Source organism: Mustela erminea, chromosome 3, assembly GCF_009829155.1.
Source record: "Mustela erminea isolate mMusErm1 chromosome 3, mMusErm1.Pri, whole genome shotgun sequence".
NCBI lineage: Eukaryota > Metazoa > Chordata > Mammalia > Carnivora > Mustelidae > Mustela > Mustela erminea.
In genome coordinates, this window is record NC_045616.1 from 100,322,250 (window position 1) to 100,341,228 (window position 18,979).

General features: G+C 49.0%; 1 protein-coding gene and 1 non-coding gene across 2 annotated transcripts; both read right to left on the reverse strand.

Annotated features, from left to right (window-relative positions):
* Positions 1-3,161: 3,161 nt before the first annotated feature.
* On the reverse strand, positions 3,162-10,927 carry ARL10 (ADP ribosylation factor like GTPase 10). The gene is made up of 4 exons (XM_032336967.1): positions 10,623-10,927; positions 9,751-9,952; positions 6,703-6,878; positions 3,162-5,342 (listed from the first exon to the last, which is right to left on the reverse strand). The coding sequence occupies exons 1-4, from the start codon at positions 10,803-10,805 to the stop codon at positions 5,169-5,171; spliced, it is 735 nt and encodes a 244-aa protein (XP_032192858.1). The 5' UTR covers positions 10,806-10,927; the 3' UTR covers positions 3,162-5,168.
* Positions 10,928-17,769: 6,842 nt separating this feature from the next.
* Positions 17,770-17,875, reverse strand: LOC116587414. Its single transcript, XR_004284429.1, has one exon. It is a non-coding gene; the product is annotated as a U6 spliceosomal RNA (small nuclear RNA).
* Between the last annotated feature and the right edge of the window lie 1,104 nt (positions 17,876-18,979).

Sequence of the window (18,979 nt, forward strand, 5' to 3'; positions counted from 1 at the left end):
GTCCTCTGTTCCAGTTGCATTGCTCTTCTTGGTTTCCTGCACAGCATTAAGCCTTCTACATAAGCCTGCTGCTAACCTTGGGCTGCTTAGGAGGTATGTCTCAGTAGATTGGCTCAAGGGCCAGAGGGGAAGTAGTTGGATTGCTGCCTCCTTATGACTGGCCTTCACTACTCGTCTTGAGATTGCTTGCTCTGAAAGGAACCTGAGGCCCCCAAGTCCACTGAGACTGGTGGACTGCTGAATAGCATCTGTCTGCCAGGTACTGGGTATACACTGTGTGGCCCTTCTCTGGGGTAGGCCTGCCTAATTTGGCTATGTGAGGTGATGACACACAACAGGATCACAGGCACTGTGGGGTGGGCACTGGGCATTTTCTGCTTTTGATACTTTATCTTGAGCTATTGTAGTACAAAACCCCTCTCATTGGGGTGCCTGGGTGGCTCAGTGGGTTGGGCCTCTGCCTTTGGCTCAGGTCATGGTCCCAGGGTCCTGGGATCGAGCCCCGCATCAGGCTCTCTTCTCAGCAGGGAGCCTGCTTCCTCCTCTCTGCCTGCCTGCCTCTGCCTACTGTGATCTCTCTGTGTCAAATAAATAAATAAAACCTTTACAAAAAAAAAAAAAAAAACCCCTCTCATTCCTAATGTTTCGCCTAGAAGGGCACCTCAAATCTGGTTCTCCTTATTCCTCTTTAAAAAGATTTGTTTTGGGGCGCCTTGGTGGCTCAGTGGGTTAGAGCCTCTGCCTTCGGCTCAGGTCATGATCCCAGGGTCCTGGGATCGAGCCCCGCATCGGGCTCTCTGCTCGGCGGGGAGCCTGCTTCCTCCTCTCTCTGCCTGCCTCTCTGCCTACTTGTGATCTCTGTCTGTTAAATAGATAAAATCTTAAAAGAAAAAAAAAAAAAAAGATTTGGTGTTTTTATGCAGATCAATTCACATAAAGTCCTGCAGGGTGTCTGGCTTCACCATTTTACAGGTAAGGAAACAGGCTTGAGAGGCCAGCGTGAGGTCTGAAGTCAAGTCAGTACAAGCGCTAAGCCTGGGTTTTCACCTGCTATATCCTCTCCATGAGCCCCTGAAGGCAGCCTATCTGTCCCACGCTATCAGGGCAGGCTGGAAACGGGGCCCCAGAAAGCCCTCCTATGCTGGCTTAGCCCCCAGCAGTGAACTGGCCCTTGTAGCAGTGTGCACACAGGCTTTGGAATCTAGTCTCCAGGTAGGGGATTCTGTATTTCAAGTATGCTCCATGCCCAATTTGCGGCTTGAACTCATGACCTTGAGACAAAGAATTACATGCTGTACCTACAGACTGAGCGAGTCAGGCATCCCACTCATGAGGGCTTTTATTTGTCCTCATAACATCCTCCATGGTATTCCAAATTCAGGCCTTTGACAGCTGTCCCTTTGTTTCTTTACCCAATTCAGGTGCCAGTTTTGGAAAGCCTTTTCTGCCACTATCCCCCATCCTTATGCTATGTAAGTGTCCCGTCTTCCCTATGCCCCAGTCTTCCTGTAGCAATACATACCAGTTACAACTGCTTTTTAATCAGCTTGACATCCCCTGGCCGACTGCGCTTGAGTGCATGAATCTTCCCTGGGCATCTGGAGCTGAGCCCAAGGCAGGTGCAGAGGGAACGCTCCATTCTGACTTCTGGCCCCATCAGCTAGAACTCCCAAGAAATGGCCACCAGGTACAGATACAAATGATCGTGTTACTGAAACTTCTGGGACCATCCCCCATACCTGCCCCTCATTGGAACTATGAGCACCCAGGATATACTCCTCAAAATCAGAATTCAAGTGAAACCGTATTTGAATTTTTGGCATTTATTGTGTGTCTCAAACAGCCATTGGGTCTCCCTTAATGCAATCTGTCCTTGGCAGCCCTATGGGTCTGGGTTCACAGGGCTTGGGGTGGGACAGCAAGGCCTTTTCACTTCCAGATCTTTGATGGGAATTCTCTTTATGTACCTCGTGGGCCCACCTCGCAGAGGCAGCAAATGAGGAAAAGCTGGTTTTCTTCACACAGCTAGTAGAAATGACTGACGATGTGTGAGCCAACAAATGTGACAGGAAGATGCTCAGACTATTCCAGGCCTGAGATGTGGGCAGGTGCACCAGGATGAATACCACAGGTGAGTTTCAGCAGCTAGTTCAAAGTGCTGGCAGTTGCTAGTAAGCAAGCTTAAGAACAAAATGTTTTCCATAGACAGGTGGAAACATTGTTTTGCAATCTAGTGTTTCATCCACACAGACAGGCAAGAGTCTTCAGATTTTCATCAGCACATCTCTGTGGAGGGAGGGGAGCGCTGTGACAGGCTGATTTCACCATCGACCCCCGTCCTTATGTTTGGATACCAGTGTGTCAGGGCAAGAGGTACCAGAAGAGGCTCCTATGGATAAGCAGCCAGTCAAGGTGGTGGTCTTAGAGCCTTCTTGCTTAGACCATTCACATGACCAAGCTTTGGGCCAAGTCGGCCTCTCCTCAGAGGGTTGGCAGCAGGTGAGAGGATGGAAAATCAGAAGCCACATTGCATTAATTCTTAAGATCAGAAGCCGTTGGTGCCAGGTTGAATGATCAGGCATCGGTTGAACAGGCAGGCAGAAGCAGAAGCTTCCTTTTGATGTGGAATGCCTGCTCTGTCAGATCCAGAGCCTGCCTTCCAGTTGCCTTCCTTAGAAAAGGAGAGGGGCTGACATTTGACCCATATCCCATGTTCAAGCAGGCTGGGAGCTATAGTGTTGGGGCAGTCTTGGGGGAGCAGTGTCACCCAGGCTAGCTCAGAAAACTCACTTTGAGATGAACTCCACAGATAATGGCTGGTTTCCAGGAGCAGGTGATCTGGGCTGGTGAATCAGAAAGTCACATTCAGGAGCAACTGGGTAAGAGCAGCACGGGCCAGGCACTCGGCTATTCATGAGAGGCCCGTTCTCCACTTTGCCCAGTCCTGGCAGAAACCAGAGCGGTTGAGCAGTGTTGACCCTCTGCCTGGACGACAGGCCAGCAGTCCCACCAGAGGAGTGTAGCAGTCAGCCACAAATGTGATGAGGCACACCCACGGGTCAAGAGAACATCTATTTTCTGCACAAGCATCAGGGTGGTACTCTGGACCTTCAGGCCCCCTCAGTGGTTTGTGTCTTCCGGTGTACCCCTGAGACCCGTCAGTTCTGGGAGTGGTCTTCAGAGGTCACTCGTGGATATAACTATTCAAGTTCATTCCCCTCACTGCAGACTTTGAAAAGTGTATTACATAACGATACTCATTAGATCAAAGGGAGATCTTAATTAGAAAAGGGTCCCCTACAACGATGCTGGTTCCAGAGGTAAATGTCAAGCACTGGAGAACAAGGTGAAGTTTATAGAACAAAGACAAAGTTTCACATTCTTTAAATGTCAAAATGAAAAGCTGTCGGCAAAAGTTCAAAGGGTACTCTAAAAGTCAAGTCATTCCTTAAATATTTAAGATAAAAGCAGACAAATCTCTTCTTTTTTCTGCAGAAAGTTAATTAGAATTTCAAAGGACAGTGATTCTGTCATACACCCACAGCCCAAGAGCACAGCAGGCCACTGTAACTCGTCACACTTCTGGACTTCTAGAGCGTCCATCCCACCTTCCTCCCTGTGCTGCCTCTTGTGTAGGCCACAGCATGGAACTGAGGCACGCTGAGTCAATGTCAAGTGAAATGAAGGCACATCATCTCTATTCTCAATTAAAAAGCAAACTGAGTTGGCTATCTCTGCTAAAAAAAAAAACCCATCTGTGGCTACTGATTACTCAGCGCAGACAAAAGTCTCCGTCCTTGGCCTGCACTAGTGTCAGCATATAAATAAACTGTGAGTGTGCACTGGAGAGAATAGAAATTCTGTCCAACTTTTGGCTGGGGAATCAGCAGGTCCAGAAAGACTGAGGTACCCAAAGCCTCAGGTATCCTGTTGGCTGATCTGCTAATTCCCATTTTTGTTTACTTGGATTTACATGATTGAAATATCCTTTCTGTAGCTGGTAGTCCACCAGCTACACGGGAGGGGGTTGTGTCCTTCTGACATACTGGGCCAAATGGCAGAGTTTTAAGTTCATGTGGGTCACCGTAAAGGGGGATGCCAATTATAGCTGTAAATGTTGGGGGAAAGCTAGAGCTTTGTTTCCACTGACAAGTGCAGGTTATCACATGTCTCACAATTCCAGCTGTTTTCCTCAAAGACACAAATTTTTCCATGGCAGTCATCTGGGGCTTTGATAACAGCACCTAGAAACAGAACCTGAGACTTTGGTCTGTTCCTTGTATAAATAAATAAATAATTAGAATGCAGTTCTGAGGCCAACACCGAGCTTCAGGTGACGGTCTTCTCCCCAGGGACACAGGCTCCTTCCCCAGACTTCTGTAAACACAGGCACTGGCACAGAGCAGCAGTTTCTGTCCCCAGATGAGGGGGAGGAAAGCCCTCCGTGTCTCTGCTCAGGGCTGAACACCACTTGATGCTGTAGTCTGGCAGGCAGGCCTTAGCTTGCAGAAGCAGGAAGGTTTCAGAGAACTCCTTGTCTCCAGGTTCATCCCAGCCCTTCTTATCTTCATGGCTGGAAAATCTATCTCCAAGTGAGAAAAAACCAAGGAAGCCATCTCTCTAAAATTGATGGTCACAGGGCCTGAGAGGCAGAGATAGCACAAGGCCTCGAGCCAGCCCGGTGGAGCTGGGGCTGCAGGACATTGTGGGCCCTAGAGCCAAGGCTCACTGTGTGCTGCCCAGAACCTGCCTGCGTGATGGGCATGAGGTCACCAGGAGGGAACGGTTTTAGACTGGGAGTACTTCTGACACTGTCCCGGTTCTCAGTCACTGGGACCTGCAGAGAGGAGAACCAAGCCCACTGAGCACCTTACTGTACGCATCAGAGAAGGAGGTGCCTTCAGTGGTGAAAGCCTGATCCAACTCCAGCCTGGAGTGAGCCAGACACTATGCTCTTCCACTATCTGCCTCAGCAGCCTCATGGCCACCTCACCGTTGGAAGGCTTCTGTGCGGTTCCTGGCCTTGCCCAGGCCCTGCTCTGGAGGGTGGGTGGAGAGAAGGGCAGTCCTGCTACATGGCTCCTGCCTCAGGCCCACACTGGCAGTAGACAGGAGGAGTGGCAGGACTAGGGTCTTCAGGGTTGGGTGGCAAGCTGGTGATAGCCGGCCTAGGAGAGAAGCTCCAAGAGCAGTCTCCAGATATGCACGGTGCCAGGGTTTTCAAAGCCGGGTCCTGCAGGGGCGATGCTGGCTGCCAAGAGGAACACCTCCCGCTGGCTATCGATAGCCCGCAGGCCCAGCTCCTGCTGTAGCTCCACCATACTCATGGACTCACTCAGGTCCTGGGATGAGATGGAGAAGCCGGTTGGAACAGAGCTCACAGTTTCCCAGCACCCACACTGTCATCCATGAGAAGAACTGTTCTTTGGCTATCCTGGGAAACACTGGGGCCTAAGTTCCCAGAAGTGGCCTCTGGGCCTCTTGGTCTAAATTCTCTCATCTCCGACTTTCCTTCGTACCAACCTCTTTTCATACTACCATTAGCCACTGCGGTGAGAAATAGCTCTTCCTATAAGCCAGGCATTGCTGAGAGGCACTTAGAGTTATCCTCATAATTATAGTTTATAAGTAGAATGATGATGTAATTCATCATCCAAACCAGGGTACTTCTGAGACTTAAAGTGGACACTATTAATAATTATACCAGAACAACAGCCATAAATGAGGGCCATCCCAGGCAGACCAGGACATATGGTTACATGCTTGTAAGTGATTGTCAAGGATATCCTGATAGGCAGGAGAAACTGGGATCAAAGACGTATAGCTTCTTTCCAAGTCAGGTTGGAAACAAATGCCACAGCTCTCAGGAACGTGGGCCAGGCCACAGGAAAAATGACAGAACTCTGTACTGTTGCTAAGTTTTACCTGGCATGTATTGAGAGTGGCACCTTCAGTCTGTGATGCTGAGGGTGGCTGGGCCAAAGGCCCAAGAAAAGTAGAGCATGGTTAAGAGCAGAATCTTTGAGGAAGATCTGAGTTCAAGTCCTAGTTTTGCCACATACCAGTTTTAACTTTGGGCACTGAGGATAATAACAAGGCCTATCATGGGGTTTTATAGGATTTAAGCGAGGTCATGACGGTCAGGTGCTTAGCCTGGCACACTGTAAGCACACTTATAAATTTTATTTGTTATTGTTATTGGAATATGTTCCACTTATCACTTCCTAGCTTAGGTCTTTGATCTAGAGCTGGAAGTCACAAGGACATGGCAGAGTGGAAAAGGCACAAGTTTTGGAGGTAGACATTGCAATTCCACTATTTTCAAGGTGTATAACCTTGGGGAGATTACAGAACCTCTCTGAGCTTCAGATTTCCAATCTGTAAAATGGATCCTGTAGGATCAATTAGAAGCATAATGTGAAATGTCATTCAAAACCATACCTTATATATAGTGGATGCTTAGTATTTTTCTCATTTCTTCAGGATAGTGGGTGACAGGGAGGCGAGGAGGAAGGCAGACAGAGAATGAGGATCAGGGATGAGGAAAAAGCAGAGGTAGAAGAGTTGGGGACAGTATCTCACCCGAGTGCTCCAGATCACAGGCCTGGGCCTGAATCTCTCTCCTGTGCTCCCTGCCCCTGCCCAGGGATCAGTGGATCAAGCCCAGCTGGTCTAAGCCAGCTTCCCTCCCATTATCCTCACCTGCTTGTTGGCCACCACGACGACAGGCAGGTCAGGGTCCTTGTCCAGCAGCTTGTGCAGTTCCTGCCGGGCCCAGGGCAGCCGCAACCGGTCAGCTGAGTCCACCATGAACACCAGCACGTCTACTTCATTCACAAACTCTTTCCAGTAGAAGCGTAGGTTCTGGCTGCCGCCAACTGAGGAGAGGCCAGGGGCCAGCTCAGAGCCTCCCTGGGCCCCAGCTCTCTATATATAGCCCCATACCACCCCATTTACAGCTTCCCAAGGCTCCACCAACCAGGGGCAAGGAAGACCACAGGTTCTGGAGCCAATCTGGTTTAGCTCTGGCTCTAATAGCTGGGGCTCCCTAGGCAACTCACTACCTTCGAGTAGCAGCGTTCTCCTCACTGAACTTACCTACTAACAGGTTGCAGGAAAACCCAAAGGTACCACACGCAATGCGCCTTTCACAGACTAGCATACAAGGTGCCCATTAAATTGTACTCTCTGGTTCTTTTTCCTGAGCTGCTTTCTGCCAGTTCCTAGCTTTCTCTCCCAGACAGTAATGGCGTGGTCAGAAGCCAAGACTCCATGCCCAGCCTATACATAACCATTCCCCATTCAGTGTTTCATGTTCAGTCTGGTCACCCCATTTTCTTTCCTTGAAAACAGCATACTCAGTCCTACCACCACATGGCTGCCCACATAGTACCCCCAACCTGGGTTGCCTTCTTTTCCCTCTGCACAGTCCCCATTAGCCACATTGCATCCTAGAGTTTCTGGATATACTTCTAACACTTGAGGACTCTGTGCTCTTTGAGAGTTAGAGCTATTTACATCTGGATCCCCCCAAAGCCCTCAGCACAATGCCTGGCACATAGCAGGCACTCAACAAATATTTACTGAGTGCTTACTAGGTGCCAAGCACTGATCTGGGTGCTGGGGATACAGAGGTGAGCAAGGCAGACAGGGCCCTGCTCTCAAGGAGCTCCCTCTGTAACCAAGACAGACACAGCAATAGCACATAAGCACATTTCAGAAAGGAAATAAAAAAGAAAAAGTGAAAATGGCTTGGGGTGGCTTTGGATTGGGCAGTCTGGGAAGGTCTCCCTGAGGAGGCAGCATGTGAGCGGAGTCTGGGATAACGAGAAGGAGCTAGCTAAGGGAAGAGGCAGAGGAAAGCATTACAAGCAGAGTGAAGAGCAAGCTCAATGTGTCTGAAACAGAAGGCAGCCAGGGTGGCCAAGGCAGTGCCAGAGGGAGAGGGGAAGAAGCCACAGCTAACAAAGCTGGCCAGGGCTTGACCACATGAGGGCTGTCAGGCTACAGTGAAACTGTGGGGAAACCCCTTAAAGGTTTTATGCAACAGTGACATGGGTTTCTGAAATATACTGCTGGCTGACAGTAGGGGACAAAGTGAAAGCAGGAAGACCCGCAAGGAGGCAATTATAGTACTGAGATGATGGTGGCTTGGACCAAGCAGGCAGTGGTGGAAGTGGGGAGAAGTGGAGAGATGCAAAGTCTATTGGAAAATAAAGCTGAAAGAACTAGCTAATCAAATGGATAGGATATAGGAAGTGGGGGGCGAGGAAGGGAAGAGTCATCAAAGATCAACAAAGGGTTCATGCTTGGGTGGCCTCTAGGCCAGGCACTGTAGACTATAGCCAAGTAAGTGTCATTGAATGGGAGATCTGGGTTAGAATCCAGGAGTGACTCTATTGAACCTTAGACTCCTGGGTAACATGAAAACACCAACCCCCTTCTCCTAGGTTTGGGGGGTACTATCTCTGCCAGAGTGGGGGTCAAGTGCAGAATACCACTTGACCCTTCTGCATCCCTGACACAAGAAAGGAAGACCAGTAAAACCTTGTTTAAAGGACCATATTCCAGGTGAATATCAACATTTACCACAAGCAGGGAGGAAAGAGTCTGATCCCACAAGCTGCTACTTAACTAAACCCACCTAGTCTTTATGGTCTGAGCCCTTTGGTTGGCAGGAAGTCCACTACTCTCTCACACCCAGTCTGCAGCTGGACACAGGTGGCCAAGTACTGCTGTCTTCTGAATAGCCCCTCTGCCAACCTCTCCTAGAATCCCAAGAAGCCTAACACTGAGGACAGGGGCGGCCCAGACCCTTTCTGATCACTCACTCAACAAGCTCTCTCAGTTACTTGCTTGAGGCTGGGCGCTCGGGACCAACGCTGGATCAGACTCATCTGTGCCCCAGAAGCCTCGTCAGGGACATAGGCTGGTATGCGGCAAATGCCAGCTCAGAGGAAGAGCCCTTAACCTAGCCTGGGAATCAGATAAGGCTTCATAAGGATATCATGTTTGATCTAAATCTTTTTTTTTTTTGAAGATTCTTTATTGTTTTATTTTTTAGTAGGCTCCACATCCAATACAGACCTTGAACTCATGACCGTGAGATCAAGTCAATGCTCTGTGAACCGAACCACCCATGTGCCTCTGATCTAAATCCTGAAAAGAGGTATAGCAGTTTTTGAAGGGAGGAAAGGCTGGCTTTCCAGACTGAGGGAAGAGTGCAAGCACAGACAGAAGAAAGAAAACAGCAAGTACCTTTCAGAAACAAGCAATGTAGCATGCTGCTGAAAACCCAGAGCCTCCAGCCAGAGTCTGCATTACCCATCTGGCAAGCTGGGTGAGCCAGGATTTTATTTAACTCGCTGGGCCTCCCTTTCCTCATGCATGTAACAAGGGTAATAACTGCTTCCAGTTTTTTGTGGAGTTGTTGGGAGGGTTTTATTAAGTAATGCCTGGCAGATGTTTGGAAACTTTAGCTTTTGGAATCTCAGTGTTAGGCATGTGAGCTTCAGTTGGGGTGAGGGACAGGCAGTGACCAGGCTGGAATTGCCCAATCATGAATGGCCCATCATGTCAGAATACAGAGCGTGGACTGTATCCTGTGCCCCAGAGAGGCAGGGAAAGAATATCATACAGGGATGTGTCCTGTGAGATATACATGCTGGAGACATACCCAAGCAAAGACCCGGCTTGGGTCCAACTGAGGTGATGGGGGAGACCGCGTGTGTGTGTGGGGGGTCTGCTCACTCTCTAACAGGTCCACCTCGAAGTCCTTGGTGGGCAGCCTCACAGAGTTGAAGCCCCAGGTGGGGATGTGGCCTTCCAGCGGTGGCTTTCCGGACAGCACGCGTAGGAACGTGCTCTTCCCCGAGCCGTCCAGCCCCAGCACCAGCACCTCACGTTGCTCCAACTCCTCCAGCGCTGGCTCTTCGTCCTCCTCGTCTTCAGGCTGTGGGCACAGGTCAGGTTGCGGCCGGCACCCTCCTGCCGGACCCTTCCCAATGGAAGACCTAAGACACCAAAGCACCCATCCCCGCCCTCCACCGGTCAACTGGCAGGAAGGCAAGGCCGGGTGCAGTGGGACCAGCGCTGCCTTCGGAGTCCTGAATCCCAAACCCCGTTCTTCTGGCTTCTCCCGAGTGACCTCGGTGAAATTTCTTCCCCTCGCGAAGCCTCAGCCTCCTCAGACTGAGAGTCCCTACGTCCCAGGGTCTCCGGGGACACCGAAGGGGGTAAACTCGCATCCCCGCCCCACGCCGGGGAAGGGGGAGGCGGCCTCTCCCGACATGCCCTGGGCCGCGGGCTGTGCGCATTGCGCAGGCGCCCGGCGAGCGCGGGCTGGACCGGGCGCGGGCTCGACTGAGCTCCGGGGCCGCGCCCTCGGGGCTCCGGCGCCCACGAGGAGGCCCGGGTCCCGAGGCCGCGCAGGGCGGTGCCGCACACCCTCCGAAGTGCCCACCCATCACTAGGTTGTGGGACTCACGACGGCCCGGCTACCACTGCGCGCCCTTTCGCCAGGGTCTGCGGCGCCGAGCCCCGACCTAGGCGCTTCTGCCCTCGCCGGGCATCACACCCCTCAGCCGCACACGCGGAGGCCCAGACCCTCGCCCGGCACTCACGTCCCACTCGTCCCACTCAGGGAGGCGGGCAGTCTCCGCGCCCCACCAGGCCTCGCCCCGGTCCCAGCGCCGCTCGCGTCCGCGCCCGAAGTAGGCCTTCCAGAGGATGAAGAGTACGGAGCCCAGCACGGCCGCGGCGCCGCCCAGCGCCAGCACCAAGGGGCTCAGCGGCCGCGGAGCCATCGGACAGGGCGAGGGGCACGGGTGCGGGCTGCACAGGCCGAACCAGCCGGCCCGCCGAAGATGGCCCCGCTGCGACTGCGGCGGCCGCGCCCACCCACCCAACCCCAGCCCCACACTACAAGCCCCACAATGCACCACTGCGGTCGCGACTGGCGGCTCGCGCCAGGGCTGTTGGAGTGGGGGGCGCGGACCCGAGCGCTGGCACGTCCCACTCCCACTGCTACGTGCCGCGGAGAGCTAAAGGATGTACCTGGGCAGGACGAGAGTCGGTGATGTTGGCACCTCCCGAGCACTTGCTGTATACCTAGTGGTTAGCTGACCAATGTTCTCGGTTACTCGGTAAAACGGTGTTTCCTAGAATGGAAAGCGGAGGCCCAGTTCGCACCGTAGTGCATTGGGGTAGCCGGCACTCAAACCCCAAGCGATGTTTCCTGGGCATCTCAAGACTTCGGGGATCAAGTTGAGGCAAGTCACACGGCTATAGGGTGTCAGGTTATGGAGTGGCAGAGACGGAACTGGAACCCGGGTCCCTGACTTTTAGGACTCCACCCTCTCTGGGCTGCTTCTCAGACCCCAGGAGTTCTGCTCTCTTGGGATCCTGGGCATGCTAATGAAGCAGGTAGGATTAGGGGTCAGTGTTTAGATCTCATTGCCTACTTGACTTCAGTGGCTGCCAAGGTTTCCAGGTGTAGCAGGAGAAACAGTCTGGGGTCCTTCAAAGGAGGGCTAGATGAGGGACTGCAGAATGGATAGGTGTTTTTATTGTAAGCAAACCCAAACCATCTTGATGACCAGGAGGGACTCTGGTTTCTTTTCTGGTCATTTGCGGGTAATGCTCAGATCTCTTTTGTTTCAGGAAACTGTTCTCCCTCACTGGTACTACCTTTCCTTTTCATTGCAGTGCTACTTTGGATAATGTTCATTTCCTATTCTTCACCCAACCCACCCAGGGAAACTGCTCTCACCCGGTCTCTAACAAATGCTTCCCTGTTAAATCCGTTGGTAACATCTTAGTTCTTATTTTGCTTGACCTTGCAATATTTAACACTGTTAAATCTTAGCAGAGATGCCATTCAAAACCTGGCCAGGGTGCCAGCTCATTCCTTGAGGGATCACCTTCCTAGTGAGACAGGAGTGCAAGGTTCCCAAAGAGAAAAATTAGCACTAGTGAGTATCCGAAACTTTGTGGTCGGAAAATTTAAAAAAAAAAGAAAAAATTAAGGGATTTAGTCTTGGCATTCAAAAAAAAAAAAAAAAAATTAAGGGATTTAGTCTTGGATTTAGTCTTGGTAAGTTTTATGTTGTTTCAAAAGAGAGAACCTTAATCCCTTGAGTGCTAAAGGCTCCTGGAGGTCTAATTTGGCCTTACCTTACCTTTCCTGCCTCTTGACACACAGTGGGTGATCATCCCCTTGTCTCTCAGCTGGAATTCCTGGAATTCAGCAGTCACCCTGGGTGGTCACAGTCTCTGCCTGAAGATGTCTGTCCTTCCACTTGAAGATGACAGACCAGGCCTTTGTCTTCTTGGGGGTCTGATGTGTTCAGTATAAGAATGAGGCCCAGAGTTCACACTTAACGTATTTGGAGAATTGAATCAATTGCATGTTCTCCTCCCTTGGCTTCTATGACACATTCTTTTCTTGAATCTTTTCCCTCTCTAACCAATCCCTTTCAATCTCCTTTTGCCTGGCATTGGCTGCCATTAGCTGAAACTAACTGGACCATTTGGCAAGGAAACTCTGGAAATGGAATTGTCAGGACTTAGCCCCCTGTCATGCAGAGCAGAGCAGGTGAAGGGTGAGGAATGGAGCTGTGATTAAACAGGCATGTGGCCAGCACAGTCGACTCATTTGCATCCAGTTTTACTCTTATATCCATTTTTAACTTTGTGTTTCCACATTCCATGATGCAATATCCATTAGAAAAATAGTCACTCTTTACCTTCTGAAAAAAGAGAAGACAAAGTCCCATCTGTCAATATATCCATCTCTGGGTGATGCTAATTCCTCTTCAGTCATGACCCGATCTGGATATTCTACAATTAAAGATTAAATTATAGAGGCGCCTGAATAGCTCAGTTGGTTAAGCATCTGCCTTCAGCTCAGGTCATGATCCTAGGGTCCTGGGATCGAGCTCCATGTGCTCTCCCTCTCCCTCTGCCTGCTGCTCCCCCATCTTATGGTTTCTCTCTCTGTCAAATAAATAAATATATCTTTTTAAAAAAAGATTAAATGGGGTGCCTGTGTAGCTCAGTCGTTAAGCTTCTGTCTTCAGCTCAGGTCATGATCCCAGGGTCCTGGGATTGAGCCCCACATTGGGTTTGGCAGGAAGCCTGCTTCTCCCTCTCCCACTCCCCTTGCTTGTGTTCCCTCTCTCGTTGTGTCTCTATCTGTCAAATAAATAAATAAATAAAATCTTTTAAAAAGATATAAAGATTAAACTGTGAAGATAACTATTGCCAACTTTACTTATACAGTCCAACTTCCATATTGCTACACAGCCGTCTTTACAAAAGAAAACCTGGCAATGTCATTTTCAGGTTAAAATTCCTCAGTGGCTTCCCACCTCCACCAGGATAAGTACTGCAAGTCTCTGATGATGGAGCAAGAAGGGCAGCAGGGAACTGACATTTAACCAACTAGACATCAACTGTACATTAGGCTTTGTTCTGGTATAAAATGTACTGCTGTGCAAACATTTGTCTGTCTTCATCTTCTGAGAATAGTTTTCCTGATGATTGAATTAACTGAAAACCTGCCATGTTTTTGGCTTTTTAAAAGATTTTTATGTATTTATCAGAGAGAGAGAGAGAGAGCACGCACAAGTACATAAACAGACAGAGGCAGAGAGAGAAGCAGGCTCCCTGCCAAGCAAGGAGCCCGATGCGGGACTCGATCCCAGGATGCTGGGATCATGACCTGAGCTGAAGGCAGTGGCCCAACCAACTAAGCTACCCAGGCATCCTGAAAACCTGCTATGTTTATATGACACTTGGCATGAATAATTAGTCAGTAATAATTAGATCAAGCTGAACCAAGGAGACTGTTCCATGGGATTCTTAAATGTGGTACCCAGCATCTTGAGATCCATCTGTCTTGGGTGGATTAAGAAGTAAAACTTACCAGCTATAGGTAACCATTTTCCCCGCATTTAAAGAAGAAGGCTTGAGGTCAAAGAGGCTGAGATAGAGCGGGAAAGGCAAAGTCAGAAAGCAGAGCTGGAATCCTGGTGCCATTTGCATCCATGGGTACTGTCATTCCTAAAGTCCAGGGCATATTTGTGTTCAACCCTTTTGTAATTCATTCCTTCCTTCCTTCCTTCCTTCCTTCCTTCCTTCCTTCCTCCCTCCCTCCCTCCCCCCTTCCTTCCTTCCTTCTTTTCTCATCACTATCTGGGGAATCAAGTATGCCCCATCCACGGGGTGCAGTCACAAACAACATAGCATCCAACGAGAGGAACTGCTTTACAGTGAGAGGTGCAGGAGTGGGTCCCTGACCACGGTGTCCCCTGGTTAGATCATGTGCCATGCTATTCAGGGATAGCCAGCTTCACAGAACACTGGCTTAACCTTTTGCTTTTCAGTTATTTATACCTTTGTCATGCCTTTTAGGGAATTTTCTGAACCTGGTCTTCCACTTGTTTATTTGGTCTTTGGCTATACCCACTCTGCTATTCACCCCAGGCTTTCAGGGCTTTATTTCATCTATAACATTTTTCGTGTCTGGTTCTGTAGTTGGTTCCTTATGATTTCTTGTCTCCCCCTTCATTTTTCCAAAATCCTCTCTCTTCTTTTTTAGAGTGATATTTTAAATGCTTATTTTCATTCGTTGTCCTGCCAAGTCCATTAACTCTGGTGTGTTTGGATAAGGTAGTCCTGTATGGCATCTTTTCTCTCATTGGGTGTGTGCCCCTCAGGCATCTCTTATCTGCCCCTGTGAGCTCCTTTCCTTGGGGCCAGGACTAAGTGCCTGGGGGAGGTGGCATAGCCCAAGTGTAGTGTATTGCTGGTGAGTTGGGAAGGAGACTCTCTGGGGTACAGTCCGCACCCCTAATTCGTACTGTGCTGAGCAGACGCCTGCATCTCTGGAGAAAGTCCTTTTTCCTCGCGGCCCAGGTAAGTCTCTTACTAACGCCCATTGCCATAACTTAGTGCTTAGGGTACAGGGAGAGGGAAGAGGAGTGGTGGGAGAGGCTGCTGAGGTGCCGGCCAGTTCACTGCACTGGAGTTTGTTACTGACTTCCCCACCCAGCCACTGCCTTCTCAGCCCTTGGTAACGATGACAGGACTGGCCAAGGTCTGCCCAGTGCAAGGCAGGGAGGAAGTAAGGGTCTATCCGTCCGAGAACCAACAGGGCCTGATTCCCTTCTTGGAGCTCTGTCTTTGGCTCTGGGTTGCCATTGTCCACACCCAAGCCCAGCCTTTTGCTGATGGCCACGGGGCTGCTCTCTCTGATCTGCCAGCTTCCCTTTGATTCTCAGGTATCCCTGGATCTGGGGCTGGTTTGTGCTATCTGCCTTCTGGTCAGCTTATCCCCGTCTTATAAAAGAGAAAACCAATTTGAGAGAGGGGATGGTTTCTCCAAGATCATTTAATGAATAAATGAAGTAGCTATGATTTGAACCAGGTCTGTGTTTCTTGAAAAGCATGCTCTTAATATGTTGTATCCCCCTATACAGACCCTGAAATCTAGGTCCACTCATTATATCAAACTCTTCTTCTGAAAAAGAAGGAAAACTCAAGGGATTGGCTTTGAAGTCTCTCACATGGGTCCTCGGTTGGAATTTAGGATGTTTCATTTTCACATAGATGAGCTCTTGAGTTGTTCATCATTTTAATTAATCAGCTCTTAATGGGGGCACCTGGGTGGCTCAGTGAGTTAAAGCCTCTGCCTTCAGCTCAGATCATGATCCCAGAGTCCTGGGATCAAGCCCCGCATTGGGCTCTCTGCTCAGCGGTGAGCCTGCTTCCCTCCTTCTCTCTCTGCCTGCCTCTCTGCCTACTTGTGATCTCTGTCTGTCAAATAAGTAATAAATTTAAAAAAATCGGCTCTTAATGTTTTTAAAATTATTAAATGTGTCAAACAAACATGTTCAGATACCCATGTATTGACCGAAACTTGAGAATGAACCTTTTGCTGTACTTTTTTATTAAAAAAATTTCAAGCATAAATGAGATGCTATTCCTATCTTCAGAGATAATCGTGATCTCCAAGTTGATGTGTATCATTCCCATTATGTTTTAATACTTTTATTTTATTAATACATATCAAAATGTTTTTTGGCTTAATAATATACGTAAATGGTAATGTGGCATATTCTGATTGAATGGGGGCCGGCGCAGGCGGTGAAAGAATACACCCAAGGCAGAACCAAAGAGAGAAAAGTTGAATATACCACAAGGGAGCAGAAGGCAGGACAGCTAAGGAGAGACTGTCTGCCATGAGGCGGTCATGTGGGGCTATAGTTATAGGATGGGGCGAAGAAGTAAGGGACTGTATGGAATTTTCTCTTTTTTTGTAACCTCTGGAACTGCGCCTGGTTGTAATTGGTCAGTTAGGGCCTATGGTTATTTTGAGGTGGGTCGCTTGATGAGCCTCTTTCAGCTTGGTGGTCACTGTGGGCCCTTTTGCCTTGTTTATGTTTCCACTGCTCAAACCTGTTGCCTAAAGTGACCTCTGCAGGGGTGCCTGGGTGGCTCAGTCAGTTGAGCGGCTGGCTCCTGATTTCAGCTCAGGTCATGATCTCAGGATCGTGGGATTGGCCCCACGTGGGTCTCCATACTCCGTGTTCAGTGCGGAGTCTGCTTGAGATTCTCTCCCTCTCCCTGTGCTCCCCACCCAGCACTCACGCTTGCGTGCTCTCAATCTTGCAAAATAAATAAGTAAATAAATACATAAATAAAATCTTTAAAAAAAAAGTGGCCTCTGCTGGTAGCATACTATTATCTTTGTTTAACACAACATAATGTTTTTGAGACTGACCATGTTGATACCTGGAGATCTAGTTCATTCGTTTCTAACGTTATGTAGTATTCCCTTGCGTGACTATATCACAGTTTACTTTTTTATTTTTCTGTCGTTGAAATGTTTGGGCTGACCGTATTTTTGCTCTCACGAGCAGTGATGCAGTGAAGGTTGTTATAGGCGTCTCCTTGAGCATATTTGTGAGAACTTTTCCCAAAGTATTTTCTGGGAAGGGAGGCCTGGGTGGCTCAGTTGGTTAAGCATCTGCCTTTGTCTCATGATCTCCGGGTCCTGGGATCGAGCCCTGTATTGGCCTCCCTGCTCAGCAGGGAGTCTGGTTCTCCCCTCCTTCTTCCCCTCCCCTACTTGTTCTCTCTGTCTCTCTAATAAATAAGTAAAATCTTTTCTAAAAGTCTTTAAATAAAATAAAGTGTATCCTGAGGAGTGGAATTGCTGTCATTCTGTTGTGCATCTTCAAAGTTAAGATTGCCAATTTGCTCTTCGGAACGGTTGTCCTAATTTGTAATCCATTTTAAGAAGCTACTGAGTCTCTATTTCCCCATATTCTTGCCAACATATAGTATCATCAAACTTAAAATCTTTTATAAATCTGACAAAAATGAACTCAAATCTCTTTGTTTATTGGTATTTTCGCATTTGGAGTGAGGCTGAGCAACTTTTTATATACATATTTTAAGATTTTATTTATCTGACGGAAAGAGAGACAGTGAGAGAGGGAACACAAGCAGGGGGAGTGGGAGAGGGAGAAGCAGGCTCCCACTGAGCAGGGAGCCTGATGCAGGGCTTGATCCCAGGACCCTGGGATCATGACCTGAGCTGAAGGCAGACATTTAACTGACTGAGCCACCCAGGTACCCCCCCAGATTTATTTGAATTTAATTACCCTTTAAAGACTTTATCCCTAAATACTGTTCTGTTCTGAGTTACCAGGCTTTGAGACTTCAACATGTGACTTTTGGGAGGACACAATTCAGCTCATAACAGGCAGGGGCAGTGTCCTCTTTCCCAGTGTATCCCTTGTGCAGGGCCATGCTCATCTCTTCTGTATCATTCCAATTTTAATATATGTGCTGCCAAAGCGAGCATATCCTCCCTGGTGGATCTCATGCTCTGAGCATCATGCCTGACGTTAAGTAAGACACAAGAACACTTTTTCTATTTAATTAACTGCTAACTGTGTGACATTGGCCTGGTTCTTCTATCCTCTGTACCTTAGTTGTGCCACCTGTGATAATACCAGGCTGGGGAAGTTGTTCTCTAAGGACCTTCTTGACAGTTGACACAACTTCCTTTAATCTCTTCAGTGAAATCTCTCCCCCTCACCACTAGAGGGAGATGTGACTTCTAATTTTTTTCTCTGTGGGTGGTGCCTTCAACCCTCCTGTCCCCGGGATATTAAAAGTGGAGGAGCTGAGGCCAAGGACACCGGGCAGCCAAGCTATCAGCAGGGTGTTCAGCTCTGGGCTTGAATTTCACCTCTGCCGTTTCCTGGCTGAGGTATTTTTGCCAAGGTCCCCTTGAGAGTGTTAGTTTTCTCTGCTGCTGAGTGGGCAATGGGAATGCCTCATCTGTGATGAATGCAGGGCAGGCTTCCAGATGGAGCTAGCTCCCAGTCTAGAAACCCCAGAAATGCAAATGCCCCACTTGCTTCCTTCTCAGTAAACAAGTTCCTGTCTGCTGATGGGTCATTGAGAATGTTGGCAAGTCTGTCTAAGGAGTGGGCCTTTCTGAGGGCTTGGACTGGCCAGGGAGGGCAGATGTCCAGAGAAAGGCAGGCAGGCAGGTTCAGTCCTGCTACCTGCCTCCTCCCCCATGAAACAGGAATGTAAGATGCTTTGGCACGGGGCACCTGGGTGGCTCGGTCGCTGAGCATTTGCCTTTGGCTCTCTGGTCCAGGGTCCTGGGATCCAGCCTTGAATCAGGTTCCCTGCTCAGCAGGAGGCCACTCCCCCTGCTTGTGTTCCCTCTCTTTCAAATAAATAAATAAAATCTTAAAAAAAAAAAAAAAAGATGCGTTGGCAGATCCAGTGTGGATCTCTCTCTGTTAAATAAATAAATAAAATCCTAAAAAAAAAAAAAATCCCAAGCTGATGCTTATCATTTATATAAGGGTGCAAAGTCCTGTTTCTCCCCCTTGACTGAAATGTTACTTGTAGCCTATCCTCTTGATGGAGGAAGGCAAGGGGACAG

Excerpts from the sequence above, each read along its gene's own strand:
- ARL10 (XM_032336967.1), bottom strand. The coding sequence starts at position 10,805 with ATGGCTCCGCGGCCGCTGAGCCCCTTGGTGCTGGCGCTGGGCGGCGCC. Across the intron at positions 9,953-10,622 it reads CTGAGTGGGACGAGTGGGAC|CCTGAAGACGAGGAGGACGA; the intron begins GTGAGTGCCGGG and ends CTGTGCCCACAG. Across the intron at positions 6,879-9,750 it reads CGAGGTGGACCTGTTAGAGA|TTGGCGGCAGCCAGAACCTA; the intron begins GTGAGCAGACCC and ends GCCTCTCCTCAG.